This window comes from Muntiacus reevesi, chromosome 3 (assembly GCF_963930625.1).
Source record: "Muntiacus reevesi chromosome 3, mMunRee1.1, whole genome shotgun sequence".
Taxonomy (NCBI): Eukaryota; Metazoa; Chordata; class Mammalia; order Artiodactyla; family Cervidae; genus Muntiacus; species Muntiacus reevesi.
This window is the reverse complement of record NC_089251.1, coordinates 7,418,744-7,435,743: the sequence shown is the minus strand read 5'-3', so window position 1 is coordinate 7,435,743 and position 17,000 is coordinate 7,418,744. Positions and strand designations below refer to the sequence as shown.

Genomic DNA, 17,000 nt, shown 5'->3' with positions numbered 1-17,000 from the left:
TTGTCATGGCAAACCTCAGAGTCCTTGACATGGTGTAGAGCGTTTCGTGCTGTGTTCTGCACTCCCCTCCCCTCCGGGGGCCGAGCTGTGATGAGCCCTCACCAGTGACGGACCTTCTTCCTCCTAGGCCTTAGATGAGTTTGCCACCAAGCTGATTCAGAACAACCACTATGCGATGGAAGACGTGGCCACCCGGCGAGACGCGGTGAGTGCACAACTTCCTCACTAGCCTCCTTTCCACCCGTGGGTGTCCCTCCCAAGGCAGGTCAGCTAGGGGTGAGAGTAGAGACTCACAGGGGGCCTTGCCTTCCAGCTGCTGAGCCGCCGCAACGCCCTGCATGAGAGAGCCATGTACCGCCGTGCCCAGCTCGCAGATTCTTTCCACCTGCAGCAGTTTTTCCGTGATTCTGATGAGCTCAAGAGTTGGGTCAACGAGAAGATGAAAACCGCCACAGATGAAGCTTATAAAGTAAGATCCTGTTGGCAGTGCGAATGTAGCCCTTGCTTAGTAAGCCAGACACTGTGCTCACAAATAAATGTAGCTAAAGAAAGAGATTGGAAATTTCAAAAACACACTACTGGGTGTAAGCTGGCGGTTTCATACGTCCCCTGTGAAGATATGTGTGAGTGTAGTGCAGCGTAACTTGCTGTCCTCAGGTTTGAGAGAGAACCTTTTTCTTGGCAGGACCCATCCAACCTACAAGGAAAAGTGCAGAAGCACCAGGCCTTTGAGGCCGAGCTCTCGGCAAACCAGAGCCGCATTGATGCCCTGGAGAAAGCCGGGCAGAAGCTGATTGACGTTGACCACTATGCCAAGGATGAGGTGGCGGCTCGGATGAATGAGGTCATCAGCCTGTGGAAGAAGCTGCTGGAGGCCACGGAGCTGAAAGGTGAGGGGAGGCGTGCACAGGGTTGTGGTGGGAGGTTTGGAGAGTTAAATGCTTGTCCCTGGTTCCCTGGTTTAGGTCCTTGGGCCTCCTAGGCAAGCTGCACCAGGTGACTGGGCACTAGGGCTCACTTCCTGAGGGAGTCAGCTTTGTGGGTACCTAATGATGTGCAGGGTTGGCGGATGTGACTTTGTGTACTGGCCGGTGGGGCAGCCTGAGAGAGGAGAGGCTGATTTGGCCAGTGGGCTTGGTTGACTGGGGCCTCTTCAGTGGAAGAGGTCAGCTGTGAGCCTAGGGCACCTAACCATTCATTAGCACTTAACCCATGGGGCTCATTCCAGCTCTGCATCTGGAAGGCAGAGACGAGCTTGCAGTTTTCCTTCACCTTGTGATAGACATGAAGCCGTCACTGAAACCCTGCCCCATCATGGTCCTTCCGAGAGGTGCCGCTGTTTACAAACAGCTCTGGCAGAAAGGTGATACTCTTTCACAGACTCGACCTTGCCCCCTTGACCAGGCATAAAGCTCCGTGAGGCTAACCAGCAGCAGCAGTTTAACCGCAACGTTGAGGACATTGAGCTGTGGCTGTACGAAGTGGAAGGTCATCTGGCCTCGGACGACTACGGCAAAGACCTCACCAACGTCCAGAATCTCCAGAAGAAGCATGCCCTGCTGGAGGCTGATGTGGCAGCGCACCAGGTACGGGCCCTGGATGCGGATGTGGGGCCGTGGGCGCCGGGGAGAGGGGCCGGTCAGCCAAGGCCAGTCGGTTCAGGGGGGATGAAGTGTGTCGATGCCTTAGAGAATCGTGGTTGCACTACTTGCTTCTGTTCAGGTTGGCCTGAGCTTGGAGCTTCCTGGGAGCCCAAAATGGGGAAAGGACGGCTGGAAGCATACTCCAGGGTGTGGGGAGACAACTCTGAGATCTGTTATTTTCTCAGTGTGTGAGCACACCACACCTGAGGTAATAACGTCAGCCAAGAAATGTCCAGAACCATCCTTGGGCAGCCCCATGCCAGGCTTTCAAGACCCTGTCCTTCCTGTCTCCAGGATCGCATCGATGGCATCACAATCCAGGCCCGTCAGTTCCAGGACGCAGGCCACTTTGATGCTGAAAACATCAAGAAGAAGCAGGAGGCCCTGGTAGCCCGCTATGAGGCACTCAAGGAGCCCATGGTTGCCCGAAAACAGAAGCTGGCTGATTCCCTACGGTTGCAACAGCTCTTCCGTGACGTTGAGGATGAAGAGACGTGGATTCGGGAGAAAGAACCCATTGCCGCCTCCACCAACAGAGGTTAGCCTGCTTCTGTCAGACGGAAGTCCAATTAGGAACGGGCCTACCCTTACAGCAGGAGGGGGACCCATGTCCGAATGAGCAAAGTCAAGTTTCAGTTGAACTGGGTTTTTAAGTGAAACTGTGGGGAAAGCCGAGAGTGATGGGGGTTGACTTTTCTCTCGATGACTTGGGAGTGGTTCCTCTTTCAGGCAAAGATTTAATTGGAGTCCAGAACCTGCTAAAGAAACACCAAGCCCTACAAGCAGAAATTGCTGGCCACGAGCCCCGCATCAAAGCAGTCACACAGAAGGGGAACGCCATGGTGGAGGAGGGTGAGTGTTGTTGGGAGGTGGCTTCGTTCTCATTCCTCGTGGCGCTCGCTGAGTGCATGGACCCGAGTCAGGCTGGGCTAGGGGTTGAAGACCATCCCCCCATCTCCTGACTGTGACCCTGACTAGTCTGTCACCTTTCTGAGCCTGAATTCCACCCCTCTCCCCACCGCCAACTTCTCAACTTCTCCCACAGTTGAGAAGACTAAATGAGGTTAGTTTTGAGACAGTGCCTGGCACTCATGAGTCTCCATGACAGAGGATCAGAGGGGGCTGTTGGTTTTATTGTTTGTTTATGATGATATCACTAATGCCAACTAGGGCCGTCTGCTTAGAGTCTAGACAGACATCGTGGTCTGAGGAGATCTGTTAAAGGGTTGGAACTTGGGCCTTAAGTAAAACTGGGACCATGAAGGGACCTGGCTCCCTGGACATAGTGTCACAGGGGCTGTGCGCGCTCAGAGGACCTTGTTTGTCCCCATGTTTCTCATTGTCCTCCTTCCCTTGCCACCCTACAGGCCATTTTGCTGCCGAGGACGTGAAGGCCAAGCTCCATGAGCTGAACCAGAAGTGGGAGTCGCTGAAGTCCAAGGCCTCCCAGCGGCGGCAGGACCTGGAGGACTCGCTGCAGGCCCAGCAGTATTTCGCCGACGCCAACGAGGCCGAGTCCTGGATGCGGGAGAAGGAACCCATCGTGGGCAGCACCGACTATGGCAAAGATGAGGACTCAGCCGAGGTGATGCATACTGGGGATACCAGGCTCGGACTGGGTACGGTTAGGAGAATGACCACATGTGCAAGGTGCAGTCTTATGGCTTTGAAGGTGTTTCAGCATCTCTTTCTACTTTTCTCTGTGGTAATTCTACTATGCTTAGAAAACAGAGAAGGCAGCCTTGGCCTTTCACTGTTAGCCGTGACCATGTCTCCGTTCTTATTTCATTTTTTCTGCATACATATGTATACATAAGCATAATTTTTTGTTAGTCATCTTTTCTGAATGGAACTCTTAAATTTTATTCATAAAGGTCTAGGTATAGCTGTGTGCCTGCCTTTTCTTGCCTGTCTTCACATAAACCGTCAGGAGCTGAATATTGACCCGACCTGATAGGATTTGGAGAACTAGGAAGCACGGAGGGTGGTGGGAAGGGGCTTCCTGGAGGAGGGTGGTGTGTGCCCAGCTGCCACTTAACCAGGAGTGTTCAATTCTAAGGATGGGTGGTGGAGCTCTGTACGTGTGATGATGTTCTTTTTGACCCCTTGTCTGTTTCAAGGGTCGCATAATTAAGTATGGATGAAAAGATCATAGAAAACATGATATTTTCTCTACATTAAGTGTTTATCAAATAAAGGGCGAGAGAGTGATCAAGTCACTGGCTAGCTAAACAGATTTCAGAGGCAGATGGCGTGTTGGGGAGGCAGGGGTCAATTCTGGCTCCTTGCTCAGGGTCGCTGCGTGTGACTTGGATTTCAGGCTCTGCTAAAGAAGCACGAGGCTTTGATGTCTGATCTCAGTGCCTATGGCAGCAGCATCCAGGCCCTGCGAGAGCAGGCCCAGTCGTGCCGGGTAAGTGAGGCTTTTCCTGTCAGCAACTGTGACATGCCAGGGGTTGGGTGGGGGCCAGGGAGCAGGGAGGCCCAAAGACCCAGATGCTGACAGCAGGTGGCATGGTCATAGGTGATGTTCTTTGATTTTTGTATTTTTAGCCATTGGGTCTTCATTGCTTCGTGGGCTTTCCCTAGTTGCAGAAAGCGGGGGCTACTCTTCCTTGTAGTGCACAGGCTTTAGGGCATGTAGGCTCAGTAGTTGGGGTGCCCAGGCTCATTAGTTGAGCGCAGAGGCTTAGTTTTTCCAAGGCATGTGGGATCTTCCTGGCCCAAAGCTCAAACCTGTGTTTCCTGCATTGGCAGGCAGATTCTTAACCACTGACCCACCAGGGAAGCCCCCGTAGGTGACTTCCCTGTGGCCTTAAAGGTCCCAGACAGCTGGGCTTCCTGAATCAGATCTTCTTGGTAGCTTCAGAGAACTGTGTCTAGTGTATGCTTGGTGAATGTGGGTCTCCTGCTGAGGTTGGGATCTGCAGTGGCTGAGATGGCACTCCAGAGACATCCCATAACTGTGTTTGCCATTCCTTTGGATTTTTAGCAACAAGTGGCCCCCATGGATGACGAGACTGGGAAGGAGCTGGTCTTGGCGCTCTATGACTATCAGGAGAAGAGTCCCCGAGAGGTCACCATGAAGAAAGGAGACATTCTCACCTTACTCAACAGCACCAATAAGGCAAGCACAGAGGATGACTTGGGGTTGGTTTCCATGTGTTGGGTGTCTTGGGAGTGTGTCTTTCCAGGATGAGGCTGGTTTAAAACTTGAAGTTACTATAGTTTCCATGTCAGTCTCCCATGTCATGTGGGTTTACTGTTTTGCCTGTGGTTGAAATGACCAGTCTGTTTCCATAAATACCTGAAAGCCAGGGTAGTGACTCTCACTCTCAAGGAGAGCTTTTTCATTATGGACCACTTCCAAGTGGAATTTTTTTCTCTTTTGAGCCAAAGTCTGCTTCTCTGTCGCTGGTACCTGTTCTAGACTGTAGGGCCACAGAAGAAGGTTGAAGACAGGCGCCAGTGTTACCTTGTAGGTTCCTCCTTCTCGTCTCCTCCAAGTTCAGTGCTGCCTGGTTCATCAGTCTTTCTTCCTTAATGCATTCTGATTGACCGTGGCCTTGGAATGAGGCCATGAGCCTCCACGTGTCATCTGACGAGCCCCCCAAGATCCTGCCCCCTGTCTTGGTGTAGGCTGGAGAAGTGGTAGGCACCTCTTTTTCTCACCCCCTTGGCTCACCTGTTTGTGGGTCTTTGAGGAAACCCTGGCCAGTGCCATTCTGCTGACCTTAAACCTAAACTAACTGCCTGGTCTGACTCTGGTTTACTCAAGAGCAGCCTCGTCCAGTAGAAGCTGTGGTGATGGCAGACTGTGTGTCTTTGTTGGCCCCACAGAAGCCACTAGTCACAGGTGATCACGAAGGGCTTCAGAGGTGCCAGAGCAGCTGAGATTTTATTGATTTCATGGAGTGTGGATCGAGGCTGCCATGTTAGCACAATTCTGGAGCATCTGTACGAAGAGAAGGTGGCCTTCCTGCTCCAGTGAAGTCATGGCTGCCTCACTCATGACCATCCCCATACACAGCAGGTCACAAGGGGACCAAAATTCCCATCTTCACACCAGGTGACTTTGGCACCGTCACGGGGCCCTCATGCCGTGACTGGAGCTCTTTTTCATGTGCGCACGCATGTGTGCACAGGCCTCCTTGGGTTCTCCCTCCGTCAGGGGAGGAACTTGGAGTGAAGAGTCTCTTTCTGTGTAGGACTGGTGGAAAGTGGAAGTGAACGACCGGCAGGGCTTTGTGCCGGCTGCCTACGTGAAGAAGCTGGACCCTGCACAGTCGGCCTCCAGGGAGAACCTTCTAGAGGAGCAGGGCAGCATCGCACTGCGGCAGGAGCAGATCGACAACCAGTAAGGGCCTCGTGGGCGGTGGCGGTGGGCCGGCGGAGGGCTGCGTCGTGAGGGGCCAAGGTGGAGGCCACCCTGAGCTGAGGCTTCAGGGTGAGCGCTGTCCCGGTGGCCGTCTGCTCTCAAAGGTGTACTCTTCCTTCCGCCCCCACAGCATAGCTTTCCCACACAGCTCCGATCCCTGGAACCTACGATCCCTGACCCATCCATTTTTTTTCCCTTTGGTTTGTTGTTTTTCCTGCATTTGCCAGTTGCTTTTCCTAAACAACATTTGCTAATTATCACTATCTGGATCTTTGTTCTCCAGTTCAGGAGGTGCTTTCTGAAAAGGGGTTTTTAGCTGTTCCATATCCCTTGAGCTCTGTTCTCTGCCAAAGGCCGCATAGAGTGTGTTTCTCTATCGTGGTTTTGTGCTCTGAGTGGAGTGTATTTTTTAGGAAACAGCTCTGCCCTCTTTCCTGTGGCTAAGCTCCCTTAAAGACCCTTGTCCTTCTTTTAGGGCACATCTTACACCATTAATGAGATCTAAAGCTCTGGACACCTGGAAGATAGCCAGGAGGTACACTCTGATGAGAGGTTGGAATGGTAGAACTTTTTTGACCCTGTTTCTCCCTACAGAGGTCAGTTTTTCTACACTTACCAATGCTTTCTGTTACTGCTAAGAATGAGAAGTTTTGGCCTGGATCATAAATATGAGAGCCAAAAAGTGGACCAGATACCTGACTCCAGTTCCATGTCAGCCCTCAGGAAAACCTCTTCCTCGGGGCGGTTGCTGTACCCCTGGCCTGGCTCTTTGAAGTGACCAGTGTCTCTAGCCCAGGAACGTTTACTCCCTAAAGCATGGCAGACAGGAAAGCAAACGGGAACTGACGCTCTCGTGTCATTGGGTTTGATTTTCCTGCTCTTTCCTTACTGTGACTTCACTTCCGGCCTAGCCTGCTTCCAAGAGTTCTCGAATGACTCCGTCACTTCCCCCTTGAAGTGTCCACCATCCCGGCCCCCGTCGGAGCTGCTGCCTCCACCCCGTGGATTAACCCACTAATCCGTGCGTGCTTTTGCTGTGCCCCCCTGTGCAGGACGCGGGTAACTAAGGAGGCCGGCAGCGTGTCTCTGCGTATGAAACAGGTGGAAGAACTGTGAGTAGGCCGGAAGCCCTGCCGAGCACCACCCGCCACCCCTGTCCATCCTCCCTGTCCCGCTTCTCTTGAAGGCGCTCACTGGTTGAGGAAGGCGAGGTGGCGGGAGGGCCCGTCTCCGGCAGCAGCTTTGGCTCACGAGGGAAGGGGTTCGGGTGACGCCGTGTCAGCTGTGGCCGCTTCTCTCGTTGGTGCTTCTGTGCAGCTATGCGTTCAGAGCCTGGTCGGTTTGCCTCCTGTTGGCTTTCGTGCTGGACTAGCCACTGTCAGCAGACCGGGCGGCCGATACCCTAGTGTTCCTCTGTCGGCAGGAAACCAAATGCCTCTTAAAAGTCTGATTCTTGGTAACGCGTTCCTGTTTTATTTTGCTTTGGGAAACTTAGATTCTATTCTAGACCTTTTTTTAACTTTCAACTCAGTTGTATTAAGTTTGCTACTTTCACATCTGCAAGGATACCAGGAGTTCAGCCTTTTGTATTTTGGTTCCCAAGGGTTCGAGTGTTGTTGGATTCTTCATAAGAAATCAGCTAGCAAAATGTGCTTTACGTGATTTCTCCTTCCAAAGTGGCCAAACTTCCTGAGAAATAAGTATATTAACATAGAAACAGTAGGAATTCCCTACTGTTCCAGAGATACTAACATCCTGAATGAGGCTGTGGTAAAGCTCAGTGTACCTTCCCCCACCACCTGGGGGCTGCTGGCAGAATCATATGACAGGAGAACAGGCCCTCTGTATACACCGCGCCCAGCAAATCCATCTCTCATCTGGCAGCTGTAGTCGCATGGAGCCTGTGTTGTGCTGAACGCTTGGTTTTGGTCATTTGTGGTTGTGGTGTTGTCAGGGCACACGTGGCCCCGAGGCTGCCCCCTCCACCCCATTGTGAACAGTGCAGTGTGTGCTTGTCCCGGAGGCTGTCCATGGGTCCTCGGGGCCTGCGTCTTCACCTGCTGTCTGATACTCTGCCACCACGGCATCATCCTTATCAACACACAGCCTTGGACCACCTCTCAGAGACACTGGTGGTCTGCCTCCATAGGAAGCTAACCCACCTCCCCTCCCTCCCTCTTGTCACCCTCTTGAATTACTTCAGGTACCATTCTCTGCTGGAACTGGGAGAGAAGCGTAAAGGCATGTTGGAGAAGAGCTGTAAGAAGTTTATGTTGTTCCGTGAAGCGAATGAGCTACAGCAGTGGATCAATGAGAAAGAAGCGGCCCTGACGAGTGAGGAGGTCGGTGCGGACTTGGAGCAGGTTGAAGTGCTGCAGAAGAAGTTTGACGACTTCCAGAAGGTATGGGAGGTCTTGCAACTAAGCGGAAAATTGTTCAAAGATTTGGATCTCTTGACATTTGACTGTGGATTTCTGGAATGAAAATTACAGAGATTATATTCCTCTGTCTCTGTAGCCATTTTTAAACAAGTTTAATCATAACTTTTCTTGCACCACTTTAGTTCTGAGAAGACATCAATACATGCAGTTTTCTCTACGTGTTATTTTAAGAACTTTCCTAATCTATCATACAAAAATGTGTAAAAGTCGTTTTTCTAATTAGGGTTAAATTCACATAACACTGGGCTTCTCTAGTGGCTCACTTGGTAAAGAATGTGCCTGCAACACAGGAGACCCAGGTTCAATCCCTGGGTTGGGAAGATCCCCTGGAGAAGGGAATGACTACCCACTCCAGTATTCTTTCTTGGAGAATCCCATGGGTAGAGGAGCCTGGCGGGCTACAGTCCATGGTATTGCAAAGAGGCAGACATGACTGAGCGACTTCCACATAACATACAGTTAACTATTTTAAAGGGTATAGTCCAAAACATTTGGTTCATTTACAGTGTTTTATTACTGTCACTTCTGTTTCCAAAACATTATCATTTTGAAGGGAGACCACAGACCCACGAAGCAGCCTCTCTTTACCCACCTCCCCGCCTCCACACCAGCACCTGGCAAACACCAAGCTGCTTTTTGTCTTTGCATGTATGTGTCCTGGACATTTCATATAAATGGAATCAAGTGTTATGTTACTTTGTGACTAAGGGCTTCACAGAGGGTTTTGAAAGTCCTGTCATTATATAGATGGATCAGTGATCTTTTAGTGTTTATTGGCTAATGCTCCATGGTGTGTATATATATACCACATCTTGTGTATCCATTCCTCCAGTTTAAAAATACTCTTGTGGGACTTCCCTGGCCAGCCAGTGGTTAAGACTGTGCTTCCAGTGCAGGGGGTACGGGTTTGATCCCTGATCAGCAGCATTCCAGATGCCTGCATACTGTGGCCAAGAAGCATATATATATTCTTATGACCAATTCAGTTGGATGGGGGAGTGCCTCGCTCCTGTAGTGGCAAACTTTAAAATTTCATCACAGTTTTAACATGCGTCCTCTCCCCCACAAAGCAAGGTTTTAAAAAAATTCTCCAATCATAATAGTTTTTCATTAACTACAGTTAGTTTAGTAAGTAAGAGACAGGCTATTTCCAATGCCATGTGGTTTTCTTAACTTCCTCAATAGCAGCAAGCAAGATTTTCTGATTTAGGTCACTGTAAAGGAGTAGAAAAATTCCTTATGGGATAACCTTTCGGACAGAAATTTATGGATTCAGGCCATAGTTCATGAGTATCTGTGGTCCTCCTTTGGTTTGCTGTTGTGAGTTCTAGACATTGTCTTTGTTCTTTGAAGGATCTCAAGGCCAATGAGTCACGGCTGAAGGACATTAACAAGGTGGCTGAAGACCTGGAGTCGGAAGGTCTGATGGCGGAGGAGGTGCAGGCCGTGCAGCAGCAGGTGGGGGTCTGGCTCCTGCGTGGAGCCTGCTTGGGAGCAGCTTGGCTCCCCCGCAGCCTGTGTTGTAGCCCAGCTCGCGTGCCCCATAGTGCACAGTGTGGCCAGGGTGCAGGTTCTCCATGTGACCTGCACTACCTTGTTTACCTTCGACGGGAGGGAAAAACAGGTCTCCTTCTTAGGCCCCTTAAGTATCATGTCTGTTGTTGAATCTTTCTTTAGGCCTTAACTGGTAATAAATTCATGTAGTTCCTTAAATAAATGAAAGGTTCTGTGTAGAAACACTTGGTCACCCTGTAGACTTTAATAGTTCCTCTGGCCAGTCACCTTGCCTGTCTCTCTCTAATCTCTCCCGCACCTCCAGTTTGACTTGACAGTGGTAGGTGTTACTGATGTTTCCTCTAATAACGCGATTGTTTTGTTTTCTGCTTGTAGGAGGTGTATGGCGCGATGCCCAGGGTAAGTATCAGTTGCCCCATCTATAACTTGAACTTGAGGATTAACTTTTGGGAAGAGTATACAGTCAAGAGTCCCGTAAAGATTTCTGTTCTTGAATCTCAAGAGATGCGTTTTATGTGTAAAAAGCCTGTGCAAAAGAAATAAGTTGATTTCTGTTTGTCATTCTCCAAAAACCAAAAACTTTTTCTCTGTCCGGTTTCTTAGAACTTTTCCCCCAACAGTTACTTAGGTTTATTTATCCCTTTGCAAAGAGTCCTCTGAGAATGATAAAAAGAGAAGCTGGAAATTTTATTAAATTTCCTCATTCTCTCCATTTCTCCTACTGCATTTTTAAAAAAGGCTTTTTCACTCCCGTTGGATTGCTTCATTTCACTCGGCCAGTCCCGCAGTTTGCTGCCAGCCAGTGATAAGTTCTGACTCTCAGTGGGGAACACTGTTCTGATTTCTCTGAACCTCCCATCGTTCGGAGGAAAAGCTGATGCAGCTTTATTTTGTGCTCAGTTTCTTGGCTCCCTAAACTCATCCCTTTTTCTTTGAATAGGATGAATCTGATTCTAAGACAGCCTCCCCATGGAAGGTAAGAGTTTCTTTGCAAATATGTTAATACCAAAGGTTTTCCAGGACCAGAAACGCTTTGTGTCCTTTTCTGGTGTGCCTGTTTCTTAGTAGTTAGGCTTGTCTGACTGAGCCTGTGGTCATTTCTGACCTTGTGTGGCCTGGTGTCTTTCTGACCCTGGTGTTAACATTCTTTGAATCAGTCATGTCTTGAAATGTGATGCTTAATAACACAGAGGCAGCATGTCTTCCTGCAGATGCTCAGCACAAGTTCAGGTAGGGGTCGAGCTTGTCATACACTGTCTCTGCCAGAGTGTACAGTTGGCCATCCGTGTTTGGATTCAACCAGCCAGCAATTGAAAATGCTGTCTGTCATTCGATCCATGGTTGGTTGAATGCAAGGATTCAGAACCTGAGCATACAGGGTGCCAGCTCTGAGGGACTTGAGCATCCATGGATTTTAGTACCTCAGGGGAGGGTCCTGGGACCCTTCCCCCTTAAGTACCAAGGATATGAGGATGACTGCACTTTGCAGAGGTCACACTGCATAGTGAGGCATGGTCCCACCAGTAGGACTGCAGCCCAAAAGGAAATGACATGAAGATTAAAAGGGGAGGAGACTTTCTTCTCAACATCTACCTGACTGCTCTCTCCGGGTGCCTAAGAAAGGCTTGATGGAAAGTCCATGTCCTGAGGAGAGATGTTTACAAGCTGCAGTAGACATTGTTCCACAGAGACTGGGATGGTGCTTAGCCAAGGTGGACATAACTCTGACCAGCAGGACCAGGGAGCTTTCTCATGTGTAGTGCTGATAGCCATGATTATGGAACTAGCTGCTCAATGCCAATTGAAGCATCTTTCCTCCTGACTCAGCTCTTCAGGAATATGTCCCTTAAGTTATAGACAAGCTGGAAAAAGCAGGTTTCTTCATGAAGTCATACCTTCCTAAAATATAAAGAAAGCATGAAAACCTAAAAACAGCCTCTCACACCAGTCCCTAGTTTGGTACTTCCCAGCCCTATCACCTGGCTTGTCGTGGGGACCTAGGTTGAAAGGGATTTGTTTCTTTGGCCTTCTTATCTCTCCAGGCTCTGACCATTCTGCTTATTAAATAGACTGCAAATTGCTTGGAAAGATGCATGTTTCGTTTTATTCTGCTTTCTCCTTTTTTCTCTGTCTTAATTTCCTTACATAACAAAATTTAATCATTGGTGTCATGAATGGGCAGCATCCTTAGCTATCTGACATCTGGCAGAGTTTGCCGGAGTTTTTCTGGTAACAAATATTTTTTCAGAAATACATGTCAGAATGACTTGATAAACACCAGTACTTCCTGTTTCTGAAAAGAATGAGAAACAATGGGTGTCTGCTTTCTGACCCCTGTACACACCCACACTGGTTGAAAACATCATCTGGGTGTGTCCCTGGAACATTTGAGGAGCCCGACTTCCCTGCATACACACTTGGCTCCTTTTTGTTATCTACTTGGAGGATTACAGGCCTCACATGCCTGCCAAGTAGGGTTTCTTTCTGCTTAAACCAGGTAGGCTCTGAGAGCCCAAGGGGCACGATTTTTAAAAGTGACATTGATGAGAGGAAGCTAATTCATCAGTGTCTTTCCTTTCTCATCCAGTAAGGTGGTTGTTTCCCTTAGTTAAAGGGGCCACTGTTAGAAGGAGCAATGATCCAGTAACCATAAATAGAAATGAAATTATTGGTGCACTTGAGTGTTTAAATAGTCTCAGCTGCCAGCATTTCTTACACTGTGTGTGTTTTCTGGACTCTTTTCCTGTAGTAGGAATAAGAAAAAGACACCAGTCAGTAGTCTTTGAGCCTCTTTTTTCTGTCCAGTCAACTGTTTTAATTGTGGTTTCCACTGTTCTTTCACTCTTCTGTAAAATTAATCATGGAGTTGGATGTGATTGTGCACTTGGGTTTCGGCCTGACTTTTTCCTTGTTGGTACTTTCTTGCTGCTTTGTTCAGAAATTTGACAGTATTCTTTTAAAATTATTTGGTGGACAATTGGGCCCTAATTAATGGCACTTGCATCTCAGATTTCTCTTGTAATCAGCAGACACGTGATTAGTTTGCTCTTCTGCTTCCCTCCCCACATAGTCTGCTCGCCTGATGGTTCACACCGTGGCCACCTTTAATTCCATCAAGGTAAGACACCAGAGCAGCTTCCCTGGTCTTCCCTGGTCTCCTTCCCCATGTCCTGCTCCTGTCTTCAACAAGGCTCTTGTCCTCACGAGTTGTGTGAGCTGTAGCAGTTGTCACTCTCCTGGCTCCAAGGGTGTCCTGGTCATTGTTACTCTCTGTGCGGCAGAAGCTGTGATCGACTCACCCAGTCCTGCCAGTGCCTCCAGGAGGGCTGGGAACTGCGGGGAGCGTGTTATCCGGAAGACAGTGAAGGCCTTTCCTGACTCCTTTTTGGGCCCCAGGCCGGTTTGTCTTCTGAGGACAGGGTCCTGCAGCCATGCTGTACTCAGGCCACTTCCCTCCTACCACCACTGGTGGTGCCACCAGGATCAGTCTGGGGCAGCAGACATGGGGCTCTGTCTGCTTGGCAGTTGTTCTAAAGCTGATGCTGTGAGGCAGACACCAGGCTTGGCGCCGAGATGAGGACAGATCAGCCTCCTCTCTCCTGCTGCTTCCACGGCCACTCTAAGCCGGGTGCTGGCGGAGTGTTTGCACCAAGGGGTCTGGCGAGCTGTGGCCAGATCTGACTTTCTGGACTCTGGCTCTCGCGTGTGCTCACCGATTGAACTGGGAAGGTTGGAACCAGGAAGTCCTCGGTGCCCCAGGCTTTCTTTTCTTATGAAGCCACCAGGCCTCTGGTTCTGCCCTTTTCCTGGAGTCGGGTGTGGGCTGATGCCTCATGTCCTCCGGCAGGAGCTCAATGAGCGCTGGCGGTCCCTGCAGCAGCTGGCTGAGGAGCGGAGCCAACTCCTGGGCAGCGCCCATGAAGTGCAGAGGTTCCACAGGTGAGGGGTGGCTCCACAGGCAGGAGTGGTCCTGCGGCAGTGGGGGGTGTGGGGCAGGCTCCACAGGTGAGGGGCAGCCCGGACTGGCAGGAGAATGAGCCAGTGACGATCAGGTTCGCCTCGGCTGGATCTTGTCCGTGCTGGTGCTCTGGCACTTGATGGATGCTCAGTCAGGACTGCTGAGCGGGTGGACGTGTGCTCCATGCCATTTAGAGCGCAGTTGGTGGGCCGCTAACACGTGCCAGTGAAACACACCGGGGTCAAGGCAGCCAAACTCTGCACTCATGAATGTGAACCTGCGTCTTACCTACAGAGATGCTGACGAAACCAAAGAGTGGATCGAAGAGAAGAACCAAGCTCTAAACACAGACAACTATGGCCACGACCTGGCCAGTGTCCAGGCCCTGCAGCGCAAGCATGAGGGCTTCGAGAGGGACCTCGCGGCTCTTGGCGACAAGGTGAGAGGCGGCAGACGGACGCAGAGCCGGCTTCCCTCGATTCTGCTGGAGGCGCCACGCTCCCCCCTTCCCCCTCTCTCACCTCTTTCTTCCCCAGGTGAACTCGCTCGGGGAGACAGCCGAGCGCCTGATCCAGTCCCACCCCGAGTCCGCAGAGGACCTGCAGGAGAAGTGCACCGAGCTGAACCAGGCATGGAGCAGCCTGGGCAAGCGTGCCGACCAGCGCAAGGCCAAGCTGGGGGACTCCCACGACCTGCAGCGCTTCCTCAGCGACTTCCGGTGAGAAGCAAGCTCGGGCCAGAGGCCTTTCTAACTCGATGAAATGCACACGTAGGCTGAACATGTCTCAGGTTTGATCCTGGGAATTCCGTGGTGGTTCAGTGGTTAGGACCTGGTGTTTTCACTGGTGAGGGCCCAGGTTCAATTCCTGGTCAGGGAACTGAGATCCTGGAAGCTGCACAATGTGGCCAGGAAAGAAAAAAGGTATCATCCTAAAGAAAGGCATTTGTATTTGAAGCTGTAGGAGACTACCACAGCTACTATCTGTGTTTGCTCCTGTTATTTTGTAGAGTGAAAGATCTTATATACCTGTTTGTTCTTTGTCTGAGGAATTCTTGATTTTTTTGTTATTAATTCAGTAAGACAAGAGGCTTCAAAATACTTTACTCAGAGCTCTAGTCCCATTCAATAGATTAATCCCAAATAACTTTCTGAGGCAAGACTTAGGGAGTCCTCTCTTTTCCTGGGCAGAAGGCCCGCTTGCCAGGGAATGTAACAGCCATTCCTCTGTGGCTCTGGTTTCCAGGGACCTCATGTCTTGGATCAATGGCATCCGAGGTCTGGTGTCCTCAGACGAGCTAGCCAAGGATGTCACCGGAGCTGAGGCCCTGCTGGAGCGACACCAGGTAGGTTGGCCTGCTGAGCAACGAATACATGGTGACCCTGCCAGGCCAGGAGGACTTCAGTGGTTGACGTGAAAGTGGGCAGTTCATCCTGCCAGTTACCTTAATCCCTCCCCTCCTCTTGGCAGGAACACCGCACAGAAATTGATGCCAGAGCTGGCACTTTCCAGGCATTCGAGCAGTTCGGGCAGCAGCTGTTGGCTCATGGGCACTACGCCAGCCCTGAGATCAAAGAGAAGCTCGATGTTCTAGACCAGGAGCGAGCAGACCTGGAGAAGGCCTGGGTCCAGCGCAGGATGATGCTGGATCAGTGCCTTGAATTGCAGGTACCTGCGCTGAATGGTAGCTTCCTGTTTGCCATATGGTTTCAGGCCAGGCATTTTGTGCCAGAGGCTCTTTGTCTCCTCACCTCCCTCTCCCCTTCTTTAGCTGTTCCATCGGGACTGCGAGCAGGCCGAGAACTGGATGGCTGCCCGGGAGGCCTTCCTGAACACAGAAGACAAAGGGGACTCGCTAGACAGCGTGGAGGCTCTGATCAAAAAACATGAGGACTTTGACAAAGCAATTAATGTTCAGGTAGGGGCTTCCCCAGTGGCTCGGCGGTAAAGAATCCACCTGCTGTGCAGGAGACTGGCTTGACCCCTGGGTTGGGAAGATCCGTCAGAGGAGGAAATGGCAACCCACTGCAGTATTCTTGTCTCGAAAATCTCACAGACAGAGGGGTCTGGTGGGCTACAGTCCATGGGATCATAAAGAGTCAGATATGACTGAGCAACTAACAAGAGCAACAAGGCCTTTGTACCTTAGATCCTAAATCTGGGTCTTCCCAGATTGATGTCTTCTCTCTCTGTTGGCATATTCTCCTTTCCCGCTGTCAGTGATTAGAATAAAAGATAGTTTCTGTTTGCTTAACTCAGTTGGAGAGCTTTGGCAATTTCCTTGGATTAGAATACTTGGTAATGGGAATTCCCTGGTGGCGCAGCGGATAGGAATCTGCCTGTGAATGCAGAGGATGCAGGTTCACTCCCTGGTCTGGAAGATTCTTCATGCCGTGGAGCAGCTAAGCCCACGAGTTGGAATTACTGAGCTTATGGCCTTTGTGCCACAGTTGCTGAAGCCCGAGCACCTAGAGTCTTGTGCTCTCAACAAGAGAAGTGACTGCAATGAGAAACCCACACACAGCTAGAGACAACCCACATGCAGCAACAAAGACCCAGCACAGCCAAAAGAAATACATGAATAAAGTACTTGGTGTTGACTACACAGGAAGCAGTGTCGTCCCCACTGGGTCCAGTACAAACCTGTGTGGTTTAGAAAAAGTGGCATACGTAAATAGTCTTTTTAAACTTTATATATAAATTCTGGCATTTTAAAGATTTTGATAACAGATGCCACAGGGAAAATTTTTTATAGTGAAAGGGAAGAAAAACAAATTTATGGATAGGTAAGTGCATATATGAACATGAACCAGAGTTTCAAAAGTCTTTGGCTTATAAACCATTTTGTTGAAACTCTGATGATCTTTTTCTGTGAAGCCTAGATTTTTTTGGCCACTCCTTGAGTCATGTAGGATCTTAGTTCCCCTACCAGGGGTTGAACCTGTGCCCTTTGCATTGGAAGCATAGAGTCTTAACCACAGGACCGCCTGGGAATTAAGTCTTTGTGAAGCCCAGTTTCCCTTCTCCAGTGGACTACATTTCATATGTGATGAAGCCTAGTTTCAT

General features: G+C 50.1%; 1 protein-coding gene across 7 annotated transcripts in view; it reads left to right on the top strand.

Annotated features, from left to right (window-relative positions):
* SPTAN1 (spectrin alpha, non-erythrocytic 1) overlaps nucleotides 1–17,000 on the top strand; it is a 59,502-nt gene that overhangs the window by 23,157 nt on the left and 19,345 nt on the right. For 4 of the 7 annotated variants that reach the window (XM_065928328.1, XM_065928329.1, XM_065928326.1 and 1 more), the window contains exons 13-34: nucleotides 128–205; nucleotides 314–469; nucleotides 686–890; nucleotides 1,405–1,586; nucleotides 1,938–2,181; nucleotides 2,373–2,495; nucleotides 3,011–3,228; nucleotides 3,964–4,056; nucleotides 4,636–4,770; nucleotides 5,852–6,000; nucleotides 7,074–7,133; nucleotides 8,225–8,423; nucleotides 9,816–9,920; nucleotides 10,353–10,376; nucleotides 10,918–10,953; nucleotides 13,048–13,095; nucleotides 13,825–13,916; nucleotides 14,230–14,374; nucleotides 14,472–14,653; nucleotides 15,180–15,279; nucleotides 15,405–15,602; nucleotides 15,706–15,852. In XM_065928328.1, the coding sequence (XP_065784400.1) occupies nucleotides 128–205; nucleotides 314–469; nucleotides 686–890; nucleotides 1,405–1,586; nucleotides 1,938–2,181; nucleotides 2,373–2,495; nucleotides 3,011–3,228; nucleotides 3,964–4,056; nucleotides 4,636–4,770; nucleotides 5,852–6,000; nucleotides 7,074–7,133; nucleotides 8,225–8,423; nucleotides 9,816–9,920; nucleotides 10,353–10,376; nucleotides 10,918–10,953; nucleotides 13,048–13,095; nucleotides 13,825–13,916; nucleotides 14,230–14,374; nucleotides 14,472–14,653; nucleotides 15,180–15,279; nucleotides 15,405–15,602; nucleotides 15,706–15,852 (2,919 nt within the window). The remainder of the gene's footprint in view (nucleotides 1–127; nucleotides 206–313; nucleotides 470–685; nucleotides 891–1,404; nucleotides 1,587–1,937; nucleotides 2,182–2,372; nucleotides 2,496–3,010; nucleotides 3,229–3,963; nucleotides 4,057–4,635; nucleotides 4,771–5,851; nucleotides 6,001–7,073; nucleotides 7,134–8,224; nucleotides 8,424–9,815; nucleotides 9,921–10,352; nucleotides 10,377–10,917; nucleotides 10,954–13,047; nucleotides 13,096–13,824; nucleotides 13,917–14,229; nucleotides 14,375–14,471; nucleotides 14,654–15,179; nucleotides 15,280–15,404; nucleotides 15,603–15,705; nucleotides 15,853–17,000) is intronic. The other 3 variants (XM_065928332.1, XM_065928331.1, XM_065928330.1) reach the window with 2 other exon arrangements.